General features: G+C 35.1%; 1 protein-coding gene and 1 pseudogene across 1 annotated transcript in view; both read right to left on the reverse strand.

Annotated features, from left to right (window-relative positions):
* LOC118904403 (dynein heavy chain 8, axonemal) overlaps nucleotides 1-24,279 on the reverse strand; it is a 325,133-nt gene that overhangs the window by 295,472 nt on the left and 5,382 nt on the right. The window contains exons 2-9 of the mRNA XM_036870462.1: nucleotides 23,641-23,792; nucleotides 22,706-22,895; nucleotides 22,036-22,199; nucleotides 15,312-15,488; nucleotides 13,161-13,274; nucleotides 9,413-9,520; nucleotides 6,937-7,038; nucleotides 1,102-1,248 (exon numbers count right to left, since the gene is read on the reverse strand). Coding sequence (XP_036726357.1) covers nucleotides 1,102-1,248; nucleotides 6,937-7,038; nucleotides 9,413-9,520; nucleotides 13,161-13,274; nucleotides 15,312-15,488; nucleotides 22,036-22,199; nucleotides 22,706-22,895; nucleotides 23,641-23,792 — 1,154 coding nt within the window. The remainder of the gene's footprint in view (nucleotides 1-1,101; nucleotides 1,249-6,936; nucleotides 7,039-9,412; nucleotides 9,521-13,160; nucleotides 13,275-15,311; nucleotides 15,489-22,035; nucleotides 22,200-22,705; nucleotides 22,896-23,640; nucleotides 23,793-24,279) is intronic.
* On the reverse strand, nucleotides 2,638-5,842 carry LOC118903450 (annotated as a pseudogene).

The following is a 24,279-nucleotide window of genomic DNA, read 5'->3' on the forward strand; positions in this document are numbered from 1 at the left end:
TTATACTAAGTGAAAGAAGCCAGTCACAAAAGACCACACATTATATGATTCCGTTTATATGAAATGTCGAGAATAGGCAAATCTATAGAACAGAAAGTAGATTAGCAGTTGCTTAGGGCTGGGTAGAGGGGAGAATGGGGTATCACTGCTAACGGGCACAGTGTTTCTTTTAGTGGGAATGAAAATGTTCTAAAATTAGATGGTGGTATGGTTGCACAATCCTGTGAATATATTGGAAAATATTGACTTGTACACTTTAAATGAATACATTATATGGTATGTGAATTATATCTCAGTAAAGCTGTTAAAGAAACAAACAAAAAACAGCCCCACTCAGTAACTTGGTTTTGTTCATCACCCATATTTTCCTATCCTGGCATGTATAGGAAATGCCCTTCAACTTGTGAAATGCCCCCCACCAATTTCCAACAAATGGTGAGCAGACTCCTAACTGTTATCAGGACCTAGGGAGTTGGCAGAATGGTGGGGCCGTAGGGAGGGTGGTACCTAGATGATATCTTTGTAGGCTTTGCAAAGGTTGACTAGAAGAAGTCTCTGATATGGGCTGCCTTGTATCCCCTGGAAAAACATCACTCCTCTCCAGCCAGTCCTAATCAATGAATGAATCAAAGGTGCTGAAGTTTCTAACCCATATCCGCCCAGCAAAGACATCCCCCATACAATGTCTATGTTTAGACCATATATACTGGCCTAGAAAGAGAAGGTGGTCACACATCCAGATATGACACTACTACTGGGTTCTGCCAGATGTTGCAGATATGTCACCTCACACCTTTACTCAGCCTGATACAATGGTTAAGAGCAGAGGCTTTAAGTTCAAGTTCTATAGGTAAAGATAGAATTGAGGTCTCAAGAGAAGTGCAAGTCTGCAATAGCTTTTGTGCGACTGGCAGAAGATAGTAATTAGGAATGAAAAAATAAGTTATAATAAAATGCAGTAATCTATGAGTAATATTGGATGAGTCAAATCAATAGTAAGACAAGAGATCTGGAAAAATAATTCTCAATGATGCTACATAAAGTATGAAATAACTGGAAAGGTATGGTTGGTAGTGGCAACTGTGGCTGCACGACGCTTACCTTCTCCAGTCTTTTGCAGAAAGCTTCAAATTTTCCAAATATATACATTTCTGAAACCTCAAAAGATTTTTCCCCTGAGGATTCTAAAATCTGTTTCCTTGTTTTGTGAAAAGATGTCTGATATTCCTTGAATAGAAAAATGCAGTCCTACGAGAGATTTAAAAGGGGTATATAATACATAGTGAGATACTTGTTTATGAGTGAAAAATTCAAAAATTCTATCCTCACGCAAAACTGATCACATCAACCCCTCAATAGGGGCTGCTGCTGTTAACATTAAAAATTCAAGTTCTCTGCCCACACATTGAAAGGCCTGTGAAAATCAATACAGTTTTTTTTTCTATTTTACAATATAGTCTCATCTTCTTTCTTCTCATTATTATTTCCCCTTAACTCTTATCCTTATCAAAGTTTCCACATACACTATTTGTTGTCATGTTTTCATGGCTAATTAGAGCTCCCAGGAGGCCAAAAATTATGTATCAATTCTGTCTATTTTCAATTATCTATCTAGTCAGTTGGCATCTTTTAATCAGCATTATTTACATACAGGTATAAAAAACATTAAGACTGTGCAATACTAATTTATCATCCAACTGTCATTTCTCCATGAGGAGATCATAAAGTCTTTGATGGGTGCATTGCTGAAATCCTAGTATTTGACTACAGCTATACCAGGTCAGTTCAACCAGGCTAAAAAAAGAGGACATTGTCACTAGGGTCCAGTAGGAACTCACTGTCATGTCCAGCTAACCAAACCATCTTAAAAAAAAATAATGTTAAACTTTTTCAAAGCCACCAATGGCCAGTCAAATCTTTAACATAATGCCAGCTCCCTGGTTCTGACTCTTCCATCTCCCTCTTCACTCTGTAAGGACCTTTGTGATTACATTGGTCGCACTTAGATAATCCAGGATAATCTCCCCATCCTTAATTCCTCCTGTAACCTTAATTCCCCCTTGACATTTAATATAACATATTCACAAATTCCAGGGATTAGGATGTGGACATCTTTATTCTGCCCACCTCAGCCACTAAATTAGAATTTCTGTGAGTAAGACTCAGGAATCCATATTTTCAACCAGTTTCCCAGGTGATTCCTATGAACATTCAGGCTTATATAACTAGTCTCATACCTACTTCTAGCTATGATACACCTCCCCACCTCTCAATCTCTAAAACAAAATCATTACTCTCTTTGAGGTCACTGATTATTTTTCACTTATTAAACAAAAGTTTAAGGACTTCCCCGGTGGTTAAGACTCCAGGCTCCCAATGCAGGGGGGCCGGGTTTGATCCCTGGTCAAGGAACTAGATCCTGCATGCCGTGACTAAAAAGATCCCACATGCCACGAAGAATATCTCGCATGTACCAACAAAGATGCCAGCACAGTCAAATAAATAAATAAATAAATATTTTTTTAAAAAGAAAGTTTATTGGTGCCTACCATATGTTAGGAACTCCTTGAGATGCTAGGAGTACAGATAAGATCCCTACCCTCCTGGAATATGCCATCTAATAGGAATTACTTTCTATTACTTCTTCTTCACCAACCAATTCCTTCCTGTTGGACAGATAACATCCTGAATAACAATTCTTCTCATTGCTTCCTCCAACTCATCTGAAAATTATTCCCCAAAACTATACAGTAAAAGTTTCCTGGAAAAATTTCAGATGTAGTAGAAAGCGGGTTAAACTAGAATGCAGAAAACCAAGCTTTCATTTCTAATTCAGTAAGTAAATGGCTAGTGACTTGAAGCATATTAAAACAATTATGAGAATAAATTGCTAAGTTCTATGTCAAGAGTCCTGGTTTCTGCCAATTGGTCAGTTTGGGGGGAATGATTTCTCACTCCCACTCCCAAAATTAACCCTGGAGAAACTATAGAGGGAAACATGGAATCCAGCAAATAACAATTAACAACCAAAACAGAAGTGATAAACTCCTGGGAGGAGGATGGGTTGTTCTGAATCTGAGGATTGAGTGAGCAAGAATGATTAAGAAAACAGAGGAGATAAGTAATATTGTTAATGAATAAGGGGACATATTACATAACAAGGCAAAGATTAGTAAGAGAATATTATCAACATTATGCCAATAAATTACAAATTTTAGAAAAATTGAAGAAATTCATCAAAAATATAAACTTACAAAAACTGTCTCAAGAAGAAATAGAAAGAACAGTCAAATAACTAGTTTTTTTAAATGAAGCAATATGTATTTATAAATCATATATATAAGGGATTCACATCTAGAATATATAAAGAACTCCTCCAACTCAACAAAAACAGAACCCAGTTCAAAAATGAGTAAAGGATTTGAATAGACATGTCTCCAAAGAAGATATACAAATGGCCAATAAGCACATGAAAAGATGCTCAACCATCACTAGCCATTAGCGACATGCAAATCAAAACACAATAAGATACCATTTCATATGCATTAGGATACCTATTACCAAAAAAAGAGAAAATAACAAGTATTGGCACAGTGTGGAGAAACTGGAACTCTTGTGCATTGCTGGTGAGAATGTGAAATGGAAGAGCTGCTAGGGAAAACAGTTTGGTGGTTCCACAAAAAGTTAAAAACAGAACTGCCATATGATCCAGCAATTTCACTTCTAGGTATATACCCAAAATAATTGAAAGCAGGGCTTCCCTGGTGGTGCAGTGGTTGAGAATCCGCCTGCCAATGCAGGGGACACGGGTTCGAGCCCTGGTCTGGGAAGATCCCACATGCCGCAGAGCAACTGGGCCCGTGAGCCACAATTACTGAGCCTGCGCGTCTGGAGCCTGTGCTCCGCAACAAGAGAAGCCGCGATAGTGAGAGGCCCGCGCACCGCGATGAGGAGTGGCCCCCGCTCGCCGCAACTGGAGAAAGCCCGGGCACAGAAGCGAAGACCCAACACAGCCAAAAATAAATAAATTAATTAATTAATTAAAAAATAATAATAATAATAATTGAAAGCAGAGACTCAAAGAGATCATTAAACAACAATGTTCATAGCAGCATTGTTCGCAATAGTTGGAAGGTGGTAACAATCCAAATGTCTATCAAAAGATGAATGGATAAACACAATGTGGTATATCCATACAATGGAATATTACTCAGCCATAACAAAATGAAATTCTGATACATGCTACATCTTTCAGGTATATTTACTGGATACATTTTCAAAGCTCATTCCAAAAGCTTCTGTTCTTCTGTTGTCAAGAGGTGAAATCTGCACATGGATTTTCAAATTGTTCTGAGGTGTTATATTGACAGTTTGAGGCTCTACTCCACACAGTACGTCATCTTTTTGATAAGGGCCAAGTTTTGGGAGATGGTTCTTTGCCAATAAAATCTTTGGCAGTTCTTTTGACTTCCAGAAGTAGAATGTGTGTTCATGTACTTGGCAATAACTTCCCATCTTGAATTTGCCCCAGCAAGAAAGAGGCTCACAGTTTTAATTAGCAATTGCAGATCAATTCTCTTCTGACCAATTTTTACTGCCATTTCCACCTTCAACAGTTGATGTCTCTGCATTCTTAGAAACTTGGCACATACAAGCATCAATTTCCTCTTTCTCTTTTCTAATTTGCTCATTAATTTCTTCTGTTTTGGCAGAGCAGCAATTCCTATTTCTTTTGTAGGTGATGTGAATGTTTCACTTAAGTACAGTAAGCTTGCAAGTTCAAGCCTATCGCAAAGTTTTTCTACTTCTTCCATCATTTTAACCAGCTTTATCTCATCATCAGGAAAGTAATTCCAGGTCTTCCATGAACTTTGAAGTTTTTGCTACCTTTCTCTTTTCTTATATAATTGACATATAACATTATATTAGTTTCAGGTGTACAACATAATGATTTGATATTGCCTTTCCCTCTTAATGGCTTTTTTTCCTGGTTATCCTTTTTCTTCTTTGCCAAGTAATGCCTTTTGTCTAACTTCCTCTTTCTCCTTAGCTATCCAAGCAGCTCCTAATTCACCTCATCTCTGTTTTTCTTTAGTTTCTTTCTTCTTCAATTTTCCTTCTGCTTTTGCTTTTTTCTCTGCTTCTTTCTTGGCTTTTTCTTTTTCTTTGAATTTTTAAAATTCTTGCATCACAGTTATATGCATTATCAACTAACATTCAGTTCATTTCTTCTTTTTTCTTTGTGCCCGTGTTGCTCTGTTCTGCTTTTCAATCTCTCTCCTTTCATCATGACATTCTGCTTTTTTTCCTTCATTTAAATAAGAAAATTATCTCCAATAATAAAAATTATGCCAGCAGGAATAAAATGCTTCTGCATCATCAAATGATGAATTCATATCACCAAGTTTAGGAACTTTTTCTTTTTTACCACCTGTAACGCATTTCAAACACTTGGGAAAACACTTAGAAGAAATTCTCCTTTGCTTCACTTTTCAAAGGAACTGAGTTATCAAAAGCAAGATCTACACTGTTAATTTCTCCTCTTTTCACTGACTCAGACATTTCATAAGTTTTAGTTATGCAAGTGAAGTTGTCATTATCTCCTTCTTTAACTGATTCACCAGCTGCTTTTGGTATTGTTTAGAACCACTGCTTTATGTGCTGCTTTGGTCTCTCTCTGCATAACTTTGTATTTTACATGAACAAATCCAAGAACTGCATAATGATTCTGGTTCTTCCAGTCGTTGAGATCAAGTGTTTTCAGGAAGAGAAACTATCCTAACTGCAATTCCTCATCTTCTGTTTCCTCTGACAACTCTTTCTTATCCTCCAGTTCCAGAGGTCAGAGAGTGGTGATGAGAGTGCTCAGGGCCAACCCTGCGAGCACAGCAGTTCACGTCCTAGGTGGAGGGCACTGAGCATCCTTTCTTGCTCTACCTCAACAGTCCCAGCCTCCCACCTAGGCTCTACAAAGCCCAGGAACCAGCACATGAAGAAAGCCAATAACCACTTCCAGATGGAGACTTGCTGGTATGGCCATTTCTTTCAGACTTTCAAAATAACAGATCGCTTTGATTTTCTACAAACTCTTCTAGAGGCCAGAAAAGAGGGGAGTACTTCCTTCCCCTCCTCCAGTCGTACTCATTCTGAGACCTTAGTGCCAGAAACACTGACAAGGACACTATGCGAAAGGAAAAATTACAGGCTATCTCTCTCATGAATATAGTTGCAAAAAACCCTAAAGAAAATTGTAGCAAAGTGAATTTAAGAATTTTTTAAAAAGATAATTACACCATGACTAAGTTGAGTTTATCCTAGGGATATTAGAATAGTTTCATTTTAGAAAACCGAAAAATGTCATCTATAACATTAATAGATTGAGGAGAAAAATCTTGTAAGCTCCTCAAAAAATATGTGCTGAAAAATTTTTTCAAAACCCATTCATAACTTTTAATAATATCTCCTAGTACTAAAACTAGGAATAAAACTTCCTTGAATCTAATCAATGATGTATTAAAGCATCAAACTAAATGGGGAAATGTTAGAAGCATTTTCTTCCAAAAGAAGATCAGAATCAGATGCCAACTATCACCAGGTCTATTTAAGGATACATGGCAATACTAACAAATGCAAAAAGGCAAGAAAATGAAATTAACAGGGGCTGGAGTAAAAGATAGGGGCCAGAGCATATGAAATGGCACATGAGAGGTGTCTGATACAGGCAGCCATGGACAAGATGAGGATTAAATTATGCCCTAACAGGAGCACTAAGCATAAAGGGAAGTAGATAATTTTAATGAAGTTCTTTTTATATGCTCATGCTACTCTGTACAATGTTTTTTCAAAGTTAACATGCTTTGTCAATGAAAAAAGTAAGCAAAATTGGGCCAGATGGTAAAAGCTTTACTTTATGAAAATAAAAATACTTATACAAACCTGAATTTTCTTTAGTACGACTGGTATTTCCTGATCCCATACATGGTTAGTTCCCCCATCAGTAATATATGCTTTACATGCTGTCACCATTTGATTTGTTACCTAAAATAAATATAAGTCCAAAATAACTATAGGTAGAGAAAGAAATAAAATTTCAGTTTTTTAAATCACAAGCATAAAAATATGATAAATAGAAACCTTATGGAATGAATTAATTACAGAATATAAAAAACAAAGAAATATACATTCCAGGTAAAACAAAGAAAACCCAGAGTCACATTTACCTACTGTATTTAAGTCTACGTCACTGAGGCCATCAATGTCAGAGTCAACTATATTTTCTCTTTGTCTAGTTCTCCTCTAATTAGGTCTAGATCCAGTCCAACTGTGATTCTTCTCCATCCTTCAACATGCAAACTAAATATTAAGTTAACCACCTCTCACATCCCCCAAAATAAAGAAGGAAAAAAAAAAAAAAGCAAGACAGCCATTTAAATGGTCTGGAAGTTAAACCAAGATGGCAGGCTGACACACAGAAATTTTGGAGAATTCCTAAAGTATGGAAAGCACACAGTACCAAATCTACAGAGAAAAAAAAAAGACTAGAGAAAGCCAGAACCCGGTTCTGGAGAAGGTTACTTGAAGGTAGAACAGTTATGGAAATTTTTCAAGATGGGAGACAATGTGAGGTAACCTTCAGTTGTAACCCTGAACACCGAATTTAGAGTAACTTGTACAGCAGGCAACAGTGACATATGCTGAAAGGAAAAAGGTATGAGTGTGGACCACAGTCTTCGAGAAGTGTGGCCTAGGTAGCTACTGCACCCCCAGGAGGACACATCAGAGAAAAAACTATTCCCACTCCCCTCCCAACAGTAAGTTATGCTCCTTACTCACAAGAGACAGACAAAATAAACAGAACAGGGAGGCAAATCAGGAGTCTCAAACACAAAGATGGGCAGACAACCAAGAATCACCAAGCAATTGAAGAAAACAAACATGGTAACAGAAGCATTAAATTCAACAAAGAGAGAAAGTACAGAAAAGATATATGTAAAATCTTTTAAAATATCTTTTATTAACTAAGTTTATAAGAAAGATATGAGAGGATTTTTACATCATGAAAGAAAACAACTAAAGAACTCGGAAATTAAAATTTTTTTTTGATGCACCGACCAGCAATTGAGACATAAATGAACAGTCAATGAGTGAGCTGAAAGGTCAAAGGACAAAGATGGACCAAAAAAAAAAAAAAAAAAAGTTAAGGAACATGGATTTTAGATTCAAGGGGAGAGAATAAATTGAATAGGTGGATAAGAAATAATCAGAGGTAAACAGAAAAACTTCCCAGGAATGAAGAGAGAGGAACGTCTTGGGAATGAAACAACCCAGCAAGTATAGAACAAGATAAATGTAAAAAGAACCACATCACTTTGAAATTTTAGGAGTTCAAGAATGAAGAAAAAATCCTAAAAGCTTCCTGGGAGAATAAAATAGGTTTCCCACAAAGGAAAAACAATCAGATTAGCATCAAATTTCTTATCAACAATTGTATATAGTATACAACAGTATGTTCACAGTTCCAGGAAAAAATTAAATTGAACTTAAGAATCTCACACTAACGTTTGAGTGCTAAGACAAAATGAAATGATTTTCAGACATGCAGGAATTCAGCGGGTTCACCACAGAACTACTGAAGAATTTTTTTCAGCAAAAGAAATAATAAATCCAAGGCAGAGGAAGATGTGGAAATCAGAAAACAGAGTTGATCAAAAAAGCTAGCAATACTTAGATTTTAGTCTGATCACTTGTTGATTCATAACATTGAAAACACAGTAACAATAATACTGAACTAGAAATCTCAATGTGGAACATGTAGCAAGGAGGAAGACAAGTGACAGGGAAGAATCCTAAGGTTCTTGCCTTGCTTGGGCATAGACAATGATTAAATCTATTCTTTGACCTAAAAGAAAGTTGAAATGTGACTTATGTTCTGCTTGAATCATTTATAAGTAAATTCTACTCCTGTGTTTCTTGGATGATTTTTCCAATTATTTAAAATAATTAATCATATGGCACTAAATGGGAAGATTTTACATAAACCACCATGTGGGTGGGAGTAGCTAAAGAAGCATTATTTTTCCCTTGATCATTAGGTAGCGTCCTTCTTTGTTTCTTGTAACAGTCTAGGCACAATTCTTAGCTCTTATGCAAAACTATTTGGAACAAATAAATTAGAAAATCATCAGTTACTTTTAAACAAAAACCTGGGGGTTTACCTCTGACAAAAAAAAGGCCCCCCTTCAATTAAGTACAACTGACTCCAGGCATGCCTTTCTTTTCTTTTCCACAAAGTATGAAAATCCAGAACTCTGAGAGGCACCCAAAGTTCCCAATTCCCTTCCCTGGCTCAGACGGAAAGCATTGTTAACTTTTTCACAGGGTTACAATGTGATTTCTTCCCTTGGAAACTTACCTTGATAAACAGTGAGGTCATTCTCTCCGAAGTATTATAATACCTTGACACACTGTGAATCATTTTGATGGCATTTATCAAATTTTGTATTCCATGTGCCATGGAAACCTAAAATTGAAATATATTAAGCATACATTTATATTTTTAATAATCCATATCCTATAATATTCAAAACTCTAAACATACATAAAACAGTGTAACATTTTAATCTTAAAAGTCAAATTTTACTAAAAGCAATGTGGTATCCTTGACTGGATACTGAAACAGAGAAAGGACATGAGTTTTGACAAATGTACCAAGGTAATGCAAGATGTTAACAAGAGAAATTAGATGAAAAGAATTCTGTACTATCACTGCAACTTTTCTGTACATGTAAACTTAAAATTTTATTTAAAGATAAAATTTTGGAGGTGAAAGTGATTTTAAGTATTAATAGCTTAACTTGCTCTTTTTAAGGATGAAGAAACTGATATCTTAAAGGGTAAAGTGACTAATGTATGGCCAGAAAGCTAATTAGAAACAGAGATCAGACTAGAACTCATTTCCTCATTATTCAACTCAATTCACCTTTCAGCAAACCTACTAAGTACCACGAAGTTCTGAGAATATTGGGAGAATTCCAAATATAAGGAAACTATCCTGGAGGAGGTCAAGGCAGGGTGGAAATGACACACACAAAGAAGTGAAACAAGTAGAACAGCCTAGAGCCATCAAGTAGAACAGCATAGAGCAAGCAGAGCAAGTGCATCCGAGATATCAAACTATTGCTAATGTATATTGAATGATTACTATGCGCCAGGCACAAGGTAAGAGCTTCACATATTATCTTAATTTATGTTGACAATGACCATTTTTTTAAATATTTACTTATTTATTTGGTTGCACTGGGTCTTAGTTGCAGCATGTGAACTCTTAGTTGCAGCATGCATGTGGGATCTAGTTCCCTGACCAGGCATCGAACCCCAGCCCCCTGCATTGGGAGCGTGGAGTCTTATCCACTGCACTACCAGGGAAGTCCCAACAATGACCATTTAAGGTAGGTTTGATTTCATCAGATCTAAAACATCACTGATTCTACTGAGGAAGGGAAAAAAATGCTCAAGATGGGGAGTCTAACTCCTACAAAAAACTAAGCCACCAAACTATGCATGAAATTAACAAGCCATGGAGAAAAAGACAGGAACAAAGTCTACCTGTCCCAATCCTGCTCCTTGGGGAGGGATAGAAAATAAAATATCTTGAGAATCTGTTCCACAAGCTGGTGCTCACTCACTGTAGTCTGAATTCACACCCATGGTACCAAAAACAAAACAAACATTAGTTCTTTCCTTCCCCCACAAGGAAAGAACTAATAATCTCAGATGGTGTCACGTCACGTTCACAATGATTCATAAAAACTGACTGACTGTAAGTTGTGCTCTGAATACAGAGATGTTAAAATGTGAAAAAAAAGAGTCTTAGAATCTATAAAATAAAGTGTTAAGATTATTCCCATTTTGCAAATGAGAAAATACAGATGTAGAGAAGTTAAGTACCTTGTCCAAGGTCCTAGAGCTGTAGCATAACCACAGCTATGTGCCTGAGATTTTGAGATCCTGCTTTTAACCTTGATGTAAATCATAAATCACTATGGAAGAACAACAGAAGGTCAATGGCATTCCCACCCTCAAGGAGCTAGGCTTTTAATTGCTAGGACAATTTAAAATATATAAAAAGATTTTTTAATAGTGGTGGAATAAATAAGCCAGGAAGAACAACTACTGATGAGTGTACTATATGTCCTAGGTATGAGGTGTAACCATGACATAATGAAATCAATTTTATGTGGCTTATGGAAATTAGTATCGTCACTTTGTAGTTAACCCTGTATGTCAGAATTCATATTGTATGTGTTATCTGTAGACCAAAAAGATTCTAATAAAAATATGTCTAGAAGGAGTCCCTTCCACCCTCAATAAGGCAACTCTACAAAGAATGAAAAAGGCTTGGGGACAGTATCAAATGGGCCCACCGGGGAAATGCCCTTCATCTGAATTTTAAACATCATTATTTATAATAGTAGCTCCTTGAGTGCACAGTTCTTATCTATACATAGTGTTTGGACATTTTATGCATAAAATATATTAGTTGATATGCCTACAGCACAATACCAAGATGATAAAATGAAACATGAAACACAAAAGTCATAAAATTTTATCAACAAGAAATGGAAGCATGAGTCCTCTACACTTTTCCTGCTCAACTGACAGTTACAAACTAAACAGCAACTTCTGGTTTATTTTAAGGAGAATAAAGAAAATGAGAAAAAAAGAATTTTTGAAACTACAGAAATAGTTGGTATATGAGGGGGAAGAAATTATAAGACTTAATACTAACAGTACTTCTCTAATTTCAAAAGATAATGTTAGAAACATTCCTGCATCAGAGAATGTAAAAAGCTCAATGATAACAATAATAATAAAGTACATGCATCGCTAGAAGAATTGAACAAAGTTTTTTAAATTACTAGGATGAAAAGAACTAAAACCAAAACTAAAAGATTTGAAAATTATATGAATTTAAATAAGTCTTTTGAATCAAGAAGTTGAAATCAGTATACCTTAAAATTTATAGCTCTTGGTAACAGCAAAAAGCATTATATCTTTCTTCCAAGTTTACTTTTTATAGTGAAAAGCTTTAAATATATTTAAAAAGTACAGAGATGTTATAATATTCATATACATTCTCTTTTTTGCATGTTTATTTATACAATTTTTAAAGGATATGTATTCTTTATTATGTTGAGGTACATTCCTTCTATACTCAATTTATTGAGAGCTTTTATCATGAAAGGATGTTGTATTTTGTCAAATGCTTTTTCTGCATCTATTGAAATAATCATATGATTTTTATCTTTCATTCTATTAATGTGGTGTATCACATTTATCCATTTGCATATGTTGAACCATCTTTGCATCCCAGGAATAAATCCCCCTTGATCTTAGTGTGTGATCCTTTTAATGTGCCGTGGAATTTGGTCTGCCACTGTTTTGTTGAGAATTTCTACGTCTACATTCATCAGGAATATTGACCTGTAATTTTATTTTCTTCAGGTGTTTTTATCTGGCTTTGGTATCAGCGTAATGCTAGTTGGGCACTTTCTCTTGCTCACTCTTGGGTCACTCACTCTAGGGGAAGCGAGTTGTCCTGTGCAAAGGTCCATGTGGTGTGCAATAGAAGTGGACCCTCCCCAGTCAGCCTCCCCTTCAGAAGAGACCACATCCCAAGACAGCAGCTTGACTGCAGCCTCATGAGAGACCCTGAAGCAGAGGTACTCAGCTACGCCGTCCCTGAATTCCTGACCTACAAAAACTGTGATATAATAAATGCTTATTGTTTTAAGCCACTCGGTTCTGGGGTAATTTGTTATGAAGCAGTGAATAACTAATATATTTGTCTTGCTCAATTCACAAATGAGGTCATAGTTATGATAATGCTATATATTTAAATGTAGGTTAAAATAATAAATATAGTTTATAATTCATTACAGATATATAATAGGAAAAGATATCTTTTAAATAACTTTTCTGCAATATGTTTTTCCCAATACACACATATTAAATTGATTTTATGCGCTAATTTTTATTTTATTTTATTTTTTTAACATCTTTATTGGAGTATAATTGCTTTACAATGGTGTGTTAGTTTCTGCTTTATAACAAAGTGTATGTGTTAATCTTTTAAACTACACTTTAAAAAGAATACTTACTAGGTCATAGTTATAGAGAGGCTGACATACTTTTTCTAGAGTGTACAAATATCTGACATTATCTTTTGACTCATTTGCTGTATCTGTGATTCTTGCATCCAAATCACGCCAATTCTAAGAAAAGAAAGTATAAGAGTCCTATGAAACATCCAAATATATCACTGTGCTAAGGTTTCATCATGAAATTCAAGCTGTCTTCCCTAATCATACATATACTAAAAGAGTAGATACTTAAATGTGATTGATATATCTTTTTCTTAGATTATTTAAGACTTAAAGTTATTATAAAAACCTTAAGTGACATACTAAAACTGAAGACTCATTCTGTTTGTAATTAACATTCTGTCTGTTGGCTTAAACCAGACCTGCTTCTACCTGGAGTGACTTTTCTAGGTTAGAAAAGTGACATTACATTATTCTGGGTCTTCAGGAAAGAAAATATTCCCATCAGCAAAGTGTACGTTTCATATCCAGCAATAATGTGCAGAGATGCTCAGGGACCATGGCGGTTTGCCTCATCCACCATATATAACAATTGATTAATAGCCATAGTAATAAAGGACTACTAGAATCAGAACAAAACAATATCTGAAACTTTCTGAATGAGGGAAAGATATAAACAAACAATTCACAGGAGAATAAATGCAAATAGCAAATAAACTTTAAAAGATGCTCAACTTCATTATTAATAAAGAAAAGGCAAAATACAACAAGCCATTTTCCACATGTTGGACAGGCAAACAAAAATTTTTAACTGATAATAAGTATTAACAAAGTTGTGGAGTATACACCCTAGGGAAATACTTGCTTGTAGGCACACAGAGGCTTTAACTGTAGTAATGTTTGTGAACACATAGAAAAGGAACAATTTTCCTCAAAAAGTTAAACACAGAGTTACCATTTGAGCCAGAAATTCCACTCCCAGGTATATACAAGAAAAATGACAACATATGTCCACACAAGAACTTGTACAAGAATGTTCACAGCAGCATTATTCATAATAGCCAAAAAGTAGAGATAATGCAAATATCCATAAACTGATAAACAAAATGTGGTGTTATCTATAAAATGGAATATTATTCAGCTGCGAAAAGGAATAATTACTGATACATACTACAACATGGATAAACCTTGAAAACATTATGCCAAGTGAAAGAAACCAGTAACAAAAGACCACATATTATATGATTCCATTTATATGAAATGTCCAAAACAAGCAACTCTATAGAGATAAAAAGTGGATTGGTGGTTACTTAGGGCTAGAATGAGGGGAAGGAGACAGATGGAGATGCGAGGTGATAGCTAAAGAGTACAGGGTTTCTTTTTGAGGTGATAAAATGTTCTAAAATTGATTGTGGTGATGGTTGCACAACTCTGTGAATGTACTAAAAACCACTGAATTTTGCTCCTTAAATGGCAGAAATGAGTAATATGTGAATTATATCTCAAGATTGTTGAAAAAAAGAAAGGAAACAATTTGTCTAAAAACAAGAAAATGATTAAATAAAACCTGATGCATTAACATTATGGAAAACGAAAGAGCCTGATCTGATAGGTATAACTCTCCAAGATATGCTGTTGGGGGGACCAGGGAGTTAAAGAAAAATAGAGTATGATGCCATGTAATTTTAAAAATTTAGAAACACAAAACAAATATATATAAATATATATATATATATATATATATATATATATATATATATATATATATATATTTTTAAGGAAGAAACAGAAAAGGACCTGGAGAGAATCAAGCTCAACTGCTAATAAATATGACCTCTAGGAAAGGAGATGGAATAGTGGGGATGAGATGTAAGATAGAGGACATTTTTGCTTTTGACTTTCTATATAGTTCTCTAATTCAATAAGCCTCTATTGATTTACAATTTCAAAAACAATTTAAAAATAAATAGCAATCACCCTATAGTAGTACTGTCAAAATTGGTGTTTGAAATATTGAGAAATAAATTTTCATTTCTATACTCCCTTTTCCTCTTCTGGAAGTAACGATGGTACATGAGAAAGCCTTACTCAAAGTTTTAACACTTCTAAATACATGATGCGAAGTATATGATGCAAAGAAGCAGTTCAAGAAGGGTAATTTTCCAGTTCGTTGTTCTGAAGTAAACTTTAAAATACAAGGTCTTTTACCTTTAAGAGTTTGGAGTGTGCAACATTAAGCACATTTATAACAGCTTTACAACTTGGCCCTTTAATCTGTTCAATGATATAATTGAATTTGGCTGACATGCGTTTCCAGTGTTCCAATTCAGTGAGAGGACCTGAGTCATCAGCTTCTTTTCTCATCTGCTCACTCTCAATAAGTACCTGCAATCAGAAAAGTTCACAGAGTATAGAAACGTTACTTTCTTCTTTTAGAACCTCATTATTTGCACCTTTTCAAAGAAAGTTAAAAGTACAAATAACATTCAACACTGAATAGTATTAAGAACTCTCAGCAAACTAAGACTAGAAGAGAATTTCTTTACCATGATAATTATACCTGCCAAAAGTCTGCAGCAAACATCATACTTTTTTTTATAGGTATATTATAATTTTTTAAACATCTTTATGGGAGTATAAATGCTTTACAATGGTGTGTTAGTTTCTGCTGTATAACAAAGTGAATCAGCTATACATATACATATATCCCCATATCTCCTCCCTCTTGTGTCTCCCTCCCACCCTCCCTATCCCACCCCTCTAGGTGGTCACAAAGCACCAAGCTGATCTCCCTGTGCTATGTGGCTGCTTCCCACTAGCTATTTTACATTTGGTACTGTATATATGTCCATGCCACTCTCTCACTTCGTCCCAGCTTACCCTGCCCCCTCCCCGTGTCCTCAAGTCCATTCTCTATGTCGGCGTCTTTATTCCTGTCCTGACCTTAGGTTCTTCAGAACCTTTTTTCTTTTTTAGATTCCACATATATGTGTTAGCATACGGTATTTGTTTTTCTCTTTCTGACTTACTTCACTCTGTATGACAGACTCTAGGTCCATCCACCTCACTACAAATAACTCAGTTTCGTTTCTTTTTATGGCTGGGTAATATTCCATTGTATATATGTATCACATCTTCTTTATCCATTCATCTGTCGATGGACACTTAGGTTGCTTCCATGTCCTGGCTATTGTAAACAGAGCTACAATGAACATTGTGGTACATGACTCTTTTTGAATTATGGTTTTCTCAGGGTATATGCCCAGTAGTGGGATTGCTGGGTCGTATGGTAGTTCTATTTTTAGTTTTTTTAAGGAACCTCCATACTGTTCTCCATAGTGGCTGTATCAATTTACATTCCCACCAACAGTGCAAGAGGGTTCCCTTTTCTCCACACCCTCTCCAGCATTTATTGTTTCTAGATTTTTTGATGATGGCCATTCTGACTGGTGTGAGGTGATACCTCATTGTAGTTTTGATTTGCATTTCTCTAATGATTAGTGATGTTGAGCATCCTTTCATGTGTTTGTTGGCAATCTGTATATCTTCTTGGGAGAAATGTCTGTTTAGGTCTTCTGCCCATTTTTGGATTGGGTTGTTTGTTTTTTTGATATTGAGCTGCATGAGCTGTTTGTAAATTTTGGAGATTAATCCTTTGTCAGTTGCTTCATTTGCAAATATTTTCTCCCATTCTGAGGATTGTTTTTTCATCTTGTTTATGGTTTCCTTTGCTGTGCAAAAGCTTTTAAGTTTCATTAGGTCCCATTTGCTTATTTTTGTTTTTATTTCCATTTCTCTAGGAGATGGGTCAAAAAGGATTTTGCTGTGATTTAAAACATCATACTTAAAAATGAAATTTTAGAAAATACCACTTTAAAACCAAAGACAATACAATTTTGCCACTATCACCACCCACTTCTATTCAACCTGGTCATGGAGATCATAGAACAAGATAAGGAAAGTAAACAAAAGGTATAAGAATTGGAAATAAAAAAACAATGGCATTATCACGGAGGGAATGGTTGGCCACATTTTAAAAATTCAAGAATATCTAACAACAAACTTTTACAATTAATAAAAGTGAATAATTCAGTAAGGTTTTGGGCTGTATATATAAATATCAGTAGCATTTCTTTACAAGCCATCTAGCAATCTGAAAATGTAATTTCTAAAATGATAGTATTTGCTATAACAAATAATAACAATTAAGATATCTAGAGATTAACAAAAAATGTGCAAGACCTTTTTGGAGAAAATTAGAAAACTTACTTTCAGCACACAAAAGAAGACCTAAATCAGTGGAGAAATATACCACGTTCATGGATGGAAAAATTCAACAATATAAAGATGGAAATTTTCTCTAAATTAATGAAATGAAATTTATTTCATTCAATGAAATTTCCAATCAAAATCTCAACAAGGTTTTCTTTTCATTATACTTAACAAACTAGTCTTAAAATTAATTTGGAAGAACAATCAACCAGAAATAATCAATGCAATTTTGAAGAAAAATAATGAAAGGGACTTGCCATACCAAACGTTAATTTAGTAAAAAGCAACATAAATTAAAGCAGTATGGTATGAGTGCAAAAAACAAATAAGTAGATTGGTGGGATAGATAAAGGGGTCTAGAAACTTGATAGATATTACAAATTTGCTGGTAAAGAATGGACTACTAAATACACTTCCGAGACAATTGGCTAACCATATCGAAAAAGACAAAATTAGATTCCTACCTCACATTATACACACACAAAAATAATTCCAGATAGATTAAAAACCTAAATGTTAAGAACAAAATGGTAAAACATTTAAAGAAAATATAGGAGATGGGGGTAAAACTATAAAGAAAAGCATGGAACTGAACATCGTAATTGCCAAGAAAATGGTTACCACTAGGGAGAAGAAAAGGGAGTTAAAATTGGGAAGAAAAATGCATGGAGATTGCAAGGTGCTGGTAATGCTCTATTTCTTGTGCAAAAGTTACACAGGTGTTAATTTTACAATAATTTGTTTATTTTATTTTTATTCATTTGTTGTTCATTTCTGTATATTTCAGTATTTAAAATAAATAAATAATTTAGGAGAATATCTTCACAACACTGGAGTAGGAAAGTGTTTCCAAAATACAAAAAGCACAAAGCTTCTAGTCACTGGAGGTAGCTGAATTGAGGCTGGATTACCATTTTTAACTAATATATTTACAGTAAAATGTAAAACTTCCACATGACTAAAGACACCCATACCAAATGAAAATGCAGGACAGAATGGGGACCAACAAAAGATTAACAGCCGGAAAATATTATTCAAACTCCAACAATTCAGTTAAGATATCATCAAGCAATCTGAAAGAAAACTAGGTAAAGGATATGAACAGGCAATTCAACAAGGAGGAAATCTAAATAGTCATTTAACGTGCACAGCCTCAAGAGTGTTCAGGGTAATGTAAAATAAATCAAGATACCATTTCACATCCAACATACTGGCATCCATTAAAAATCCAACAGTCCCAAGTGGAACGAAAGATATGAAGACATGGGAACTCCCATTTACTTCTGTAAAAAAATATAAGTTAATATAACCACTATTTGGAGGGCTTTGTAGTACCCAATAAAAAATCCATACTACTTCTCTCAGCCATTCCCTGGGAAACTCTTGAACATGTGCAAACGAGACCGGAATAAAGATATTCATTGAAGATGTATTATTATTGTTTGTAACAGGAAAAAAAGTAGAAACAACTGCTTTCTGAGGGAATAGGTGAGTTCTCTCCCTCCTTAAACAGAGGATACTAGACATAATTTGAATGTCTCCTAAATGTCTGGAAATCAACAGAATAAACGGATTCTTTCATAGAGGAATACCAGACAATAGTTAAGTGAATGAATTAAATTTACTTGTACCAACATGGATGAAAGAGAATGTTAAATAAGAAAAAAAAACTGTAAAAGGATACCATTTATGTAAAGATTTTAAACACAAATATATATTCTGTATTTTCATATATATAATTTATTTATATATAATATAAAGCTTATAAATATGCAAATGCAATAAAAGTATAAAACTTTCAGGGGAATGGAGGAGACAATAACATCAGAATGGTGGTAATATACAGGGAGGGAGAGGAAAGGGTTGGAGGATTTATTGAAAATAAGAGATCTGAAGCAAAAATAGCAAATGGTTAGTATCTTTTTAACCTCAGTGGTACTTACAGGGGTGTTTCTTATTTTCTGTACCTTTTTTATGCTTATAACTTTTCATAACTACAATCGTGATGGAATTAAGAATACAAACGAGGCAAAATACACAGTTGATTTTTCAAACCTATGAAGCTTCTCTCTTTAATCCATGAAATGCTTTTAATTTTAACCATGGTTTATGGAACTCTTTCCTAATCTTATTATAAGTTTCTCCACCTCCTTAAATAGAGGATACTAGACATAATTTAAACTTTTCTTAGTGGCTGAAAGTCTATATAATTTGAATCACTGAATTAAAGAATGAAAATGGACCTTAAAATTAACTAAATCAAGCAATACTTTTGATGTTTAATTCCTGCTATAACATTATTCATAGATGATAATCCAACCTCAAATAGGATACTTTCAGGGATACAAAACATTCCATTTTTGGGGGGGGGGGAATTCTGTGAGAAAGTGATCCTAATAAAATCTCCCTCCTTATAACCATCACACTCTGCTCTTAATTCTGCCTGTTAGGGCCATTACAGTACAAGTTTAAGTCCACATGAAATACCACCAAATATTTGAAGACATCACGTCACTCCTAGGTCCCCTTCTTTTCCCAGGTCAAACATGTCCATGTACTTCCTTTGAATGACATTGTTCATATCCTTGGCCAAGTTTTCTCTGAAATGCCCGTTTCTTAATGATTTATAGACGTTCTTCACATATTATGGATACTAACTCTGTTACATATGCTGATAATATTTTCTCCCAGAAGGTCAATTATCTTCTAATGTTGCTTACAGTGATTTCTGCCATATGGATCTTACTTTAATTTTTTTATATAGTCACATATGTCAGGTTTTTCTTTCATGGCTTCTGGGTTTTGTATCTTAATAAGATATTAATATAGTTCTACATTATGTTCTGATTCAAGTATATTTTTTGTTCTATTTTTCACATTATTTTTTTAAGGCTGGATTCGTTCACTCAACATGTTTTTGAGATTCATCCATGTTGTTGCATGTATCTCTTTTTTTAGTTTTAGCTTTCATATTTATGTCTATGATCCATCTTGAATTAATTTTTGTGTATGACAAGAGGTCAAGGTTTATTTTAGATGTAATTTTTTTAAAGAAGTCTCCCATTTCTTGCACTGATTCTGCTTAACTGGAGACCATTTGCTACAATTGCCCAACATGATTTTCCTTTTTTTTTTTTTTTTTTAGCTGCGCGCTTACAGGAATTGCGGATCTTAGTTCCTAGTTCCCCAACCAAGGATTGAACCCGTGCCCTCAGGAGTGAAAGCGCAGAGTCCTAATCACTGGACCACCAGGGAATTCCCCCCAACTTTTCTTTTTTTTTTTTTTAAATTTATTTATTTATGGCTGTGTTGGGTCTTCATTTCTGTGTGAGGGCTTTCTCTAGTTGTGGCATGTGGGGGCCACTCTTCATCACGGTGCGCGGGCCTCTCACTGTCATGGCCTCTCTTGTTGCGGAGCACAGGCTCCAGACGCAGAGGCTCAGTAGTTGTGGCTCACAGGCCTAGTTGCTCTGCGGCATGTGGGATCTTCCCAGACCAGGGCTCGAACCCGTGTCTCCTGCATTAGCAGGCAGATTCTCAACCACTGCGCCACCGGGGAAGCCCCCCCCCCCAACTTTTCTTATTTCAAGTTGCCTAATCTTCTTATGTTAAGCTATTTCTTTTGCTTGCTCATTTTTATAAAAGAAGATCTATTTTGATTGATCATGATAATTGGAGGAGATCTCCTCAGCCACTGTGTAGGACACAGCTTGAATTCCACAATGGCTTACAACTCCCTCTTCCTATGCCTACTGGCATAGTAGGCAGCTGCAGGAGTCCTTGGTGGACAATCACTTTGAGTATCTAGTGACACCTGGGAGCAAATTTTGTGGCCAGCACTCCAGGCCTTGATGGAGTTTCCAAAGTCCTCCAATTTTTCCACTCCAACTACACCTCCCTCCTTCTAACAGTTCTAAGAGAGGTAAAATCAGAAATACTTTTCTCTAACTCTTGCTTGCTCAAGATTTTTCTCCCCTAGTCCTCATTCAACTGAAGATTTTCTTCTCCAGTTTCACTGTCCTGCGCTCATGAACTAGAGATCTGTGAGTTGGCTTCTAGAGTCCTCTTTCTGTTTAGAGCAATTACCTAATATTTGGTTGTGGGCAACGTTTGTAGTGTAAGTTGGCACCTCTCAGAATGTTGACATATACCCTGTTCCTATCACTGCTTTTCTTACTGTCAGAGAAAATGTATTTGGCCAGAGAGCTGCAGACTTGCCACTGCAGTACTGATAGGAATGAGCCTAGTTTGAACCTCTCTGTCAACACAGACAATTCCATTGATCAACCAAGAGGTATTTATTAAGTGTCTAGCATTGTGGCTATAGTCTCTTCACTGTGTACTTTTCCTCTCTCTCTAATGAAGAGCATAAACAATACATAAGATATTGGAGATAAATGCTGGCTATTTCTGTTTCTTCATTATTCCATTCTTAAGCCATAATGTTATGGTTTCCTCCTTAAAGTGGGAAATATCTTAAAGTTGATATTAAGTGGTCCAAAGAGAACAATGATTTTGCACTAGAATCAAAAATAGGCTGAATTTCATAGTAGAATCTGGAAGGCTCCTCTTCCCTTTACTTTTAGGGACAAAATGCAGTGACTAGGACACAGATAAGAACTATGACTCATATCTGGTGAAATCACTCAGGTCAGCTCACCTGTTCAATCTGTCTGTACCATACCATCAGCACGTCCTCTAGCTGACGAACAGTTTCTGAATTGCTCGCTGCGAGTGTCACTTCTTCAAAGGTATGCAGTTTGGAAAAATCAACATTGCCTATCTTCTTTAACTGAACTGTTCCCTCAATACTTATTCTAGCACCTAGAAGGGAAAAAATAATATTGACAAGAGGTGTTTAATGTCAATGTGTTAAATACCAATGTGTGGTTTCAAGTTGTAATTACTAAAATGTTAGAGATCTAACACTTTATAGAAATATAATTCTAGTTGATCATTAGATTGTGACTATGATTTATTAATAAAATTGCATATTTTAACAATATGAAATAATATAATTTATATTTTAAAAAGAGTTCATAATAATGTATATATTTTTAAATATGGTAAAAATTTTCTCAAATAATATAGGAAGAGAATCCTCCTTCTACAATGGGAGATATAAAAGAAAATGTATCTTACGCCTTCAGAGATCCATGGAAAGAGAAGTTCTAATGATTTGATATCTTATCTCTAGGTCTCATAATTACTTTGATTAACATCTTCTTTTAAGATGGAAATGTTTTCTCTAATGCTTATTTTTAATAACATATCTTATAGTTAATTTGCTCATTTGTAGTAACTGATTAAACATTAAATATTATACTTACCATCTAAAAATGAAAGGTATCTGTTGATGGTTTCAGTGAAAATGTGTTTTTCAGATTCTCCTTGCTGGGACTGGTTTAAAGCACCCCAATTATTTGTCGCAAGAATAGCTGGTAGAAATATATTTGCCAGCATATTCCTAATCCCAACTAGGAGTCCTTCTGATACATCCAGAAAAGTAAATAGCACTTCCTAAAAGGGTAGTGTTCAAATGTTATTTTACATGCTGATCCCATTAAAGAACTGAAAATCATAACCTATTTTACATTACAATAAGTATAGACAATATATCTTATAAACTATTAGGAAAACTTAAGTGGTGAATATTAAGGTTCTAAAATCAACAAACTTTTATTCTGCCTGCATTTAACCATTCACATACTTGCTCATCAAGTAAACACTTTCCCTGGTGCTTTAATTTCTGCATAGGGAAGGAGATATGGCCTGGAGTCCATACAATGTGAGGGAAAAGAAACTGAGCCTCCTACATAAAGAAAGTTCTAGGTGGACAGTTGCCCTGTCCATGAAAAGGGGACGAGAAAAACTCTGTCACCTGAGGTAAAAAGCAATGAAACTAGCCCTCTGCCCAGAAATTTGGATGGAAAAAACATTGGTCAAAGGGTACAAACTTCCAGTTATAAGATGAATAAGTTCTGGGATCTAACGTACAGCATGGTGACTGTAGTTAACGATACTGTATTGTATACTTAAAAGTTGCCAAAGGAGTAGATCTTAAATGTCATTACCAAAAACGAAAAAAAAAGGTAATTATGTGAGGCAATGGAGGTGTTAGCTAATGCTATGGTGGTAATCATTGCACAATGTGTTAAATCAATTCTTTGTATACCTTAAACTTACATAATGTTATATGTCAATTATATCTCAATAAAGCTGGCAAAAATGCTTAAGCATATATTTGAAAAAAATGTAAACATACTTCATGAATATTTTTAGTATTTATAGGGACATCATTGCGACAGCGAACAAAAACTACACACACTCCTTTTAGTTTCTCTGGGGCTGCGTTGTCTATATACAATCTCATCATTTTTGCCCCCTTGCTTGCTCCAGCAATAGTTCGACCACATTCTGAAAACAAAAGTCAAGAACTTAGCATACGATCACACGACTGATCAAATGTGATAAATTACTGTGGATCTTACACCCTTGTTCCTTGCTTTACTTTAAGAAGTTTTCAATATCATTATGGAATAAAATTTTTTGTCTACAAAAAGATGTAATTGCAAATCTTAAATTGCAGCCTCCTTGGGTGCCTTTCACTGAGTTCTGCACTTTGCTCCTTTTGGCCTGGCCTCAGGCAGGACTTTCATGCAAACCCTTCTCTTATCCCATTCTCAACCCTTTGCCTCCTTAATCCTTGCTAATCTTTCGTATCTCAGCCAAAATGCCACCTCTCAGGTAAACTTTCACTGACTCCCCCAAGAAGATCCTGTCCCCCACTAAATACACTCATAGCACCCAACTTATATTAAATCCTTCCTTGAATTAATATCAATGAAAATGTATCATTAGAAATCTTTCTTCGATGTTTAAAAACTATTAAAAACATGAGAAT

This window comes from Balaenoptera musculus, chromosome 11 (assembly GCF_009873245.2).
Source record: "Balaenoptera musculus isolate JJ_BM4_2016_0621 chromosome 11, mBalMus1.pri.v3, whole genome shotgun sequence".
NCBI classification, from domain to species: domain Eukaryota; kingdom Metazoa; phylum Chordata; class Mammalia; order Artiodactyla; family Balaenopteridae; genus Balaenoptera; species Balaenoptera musculus.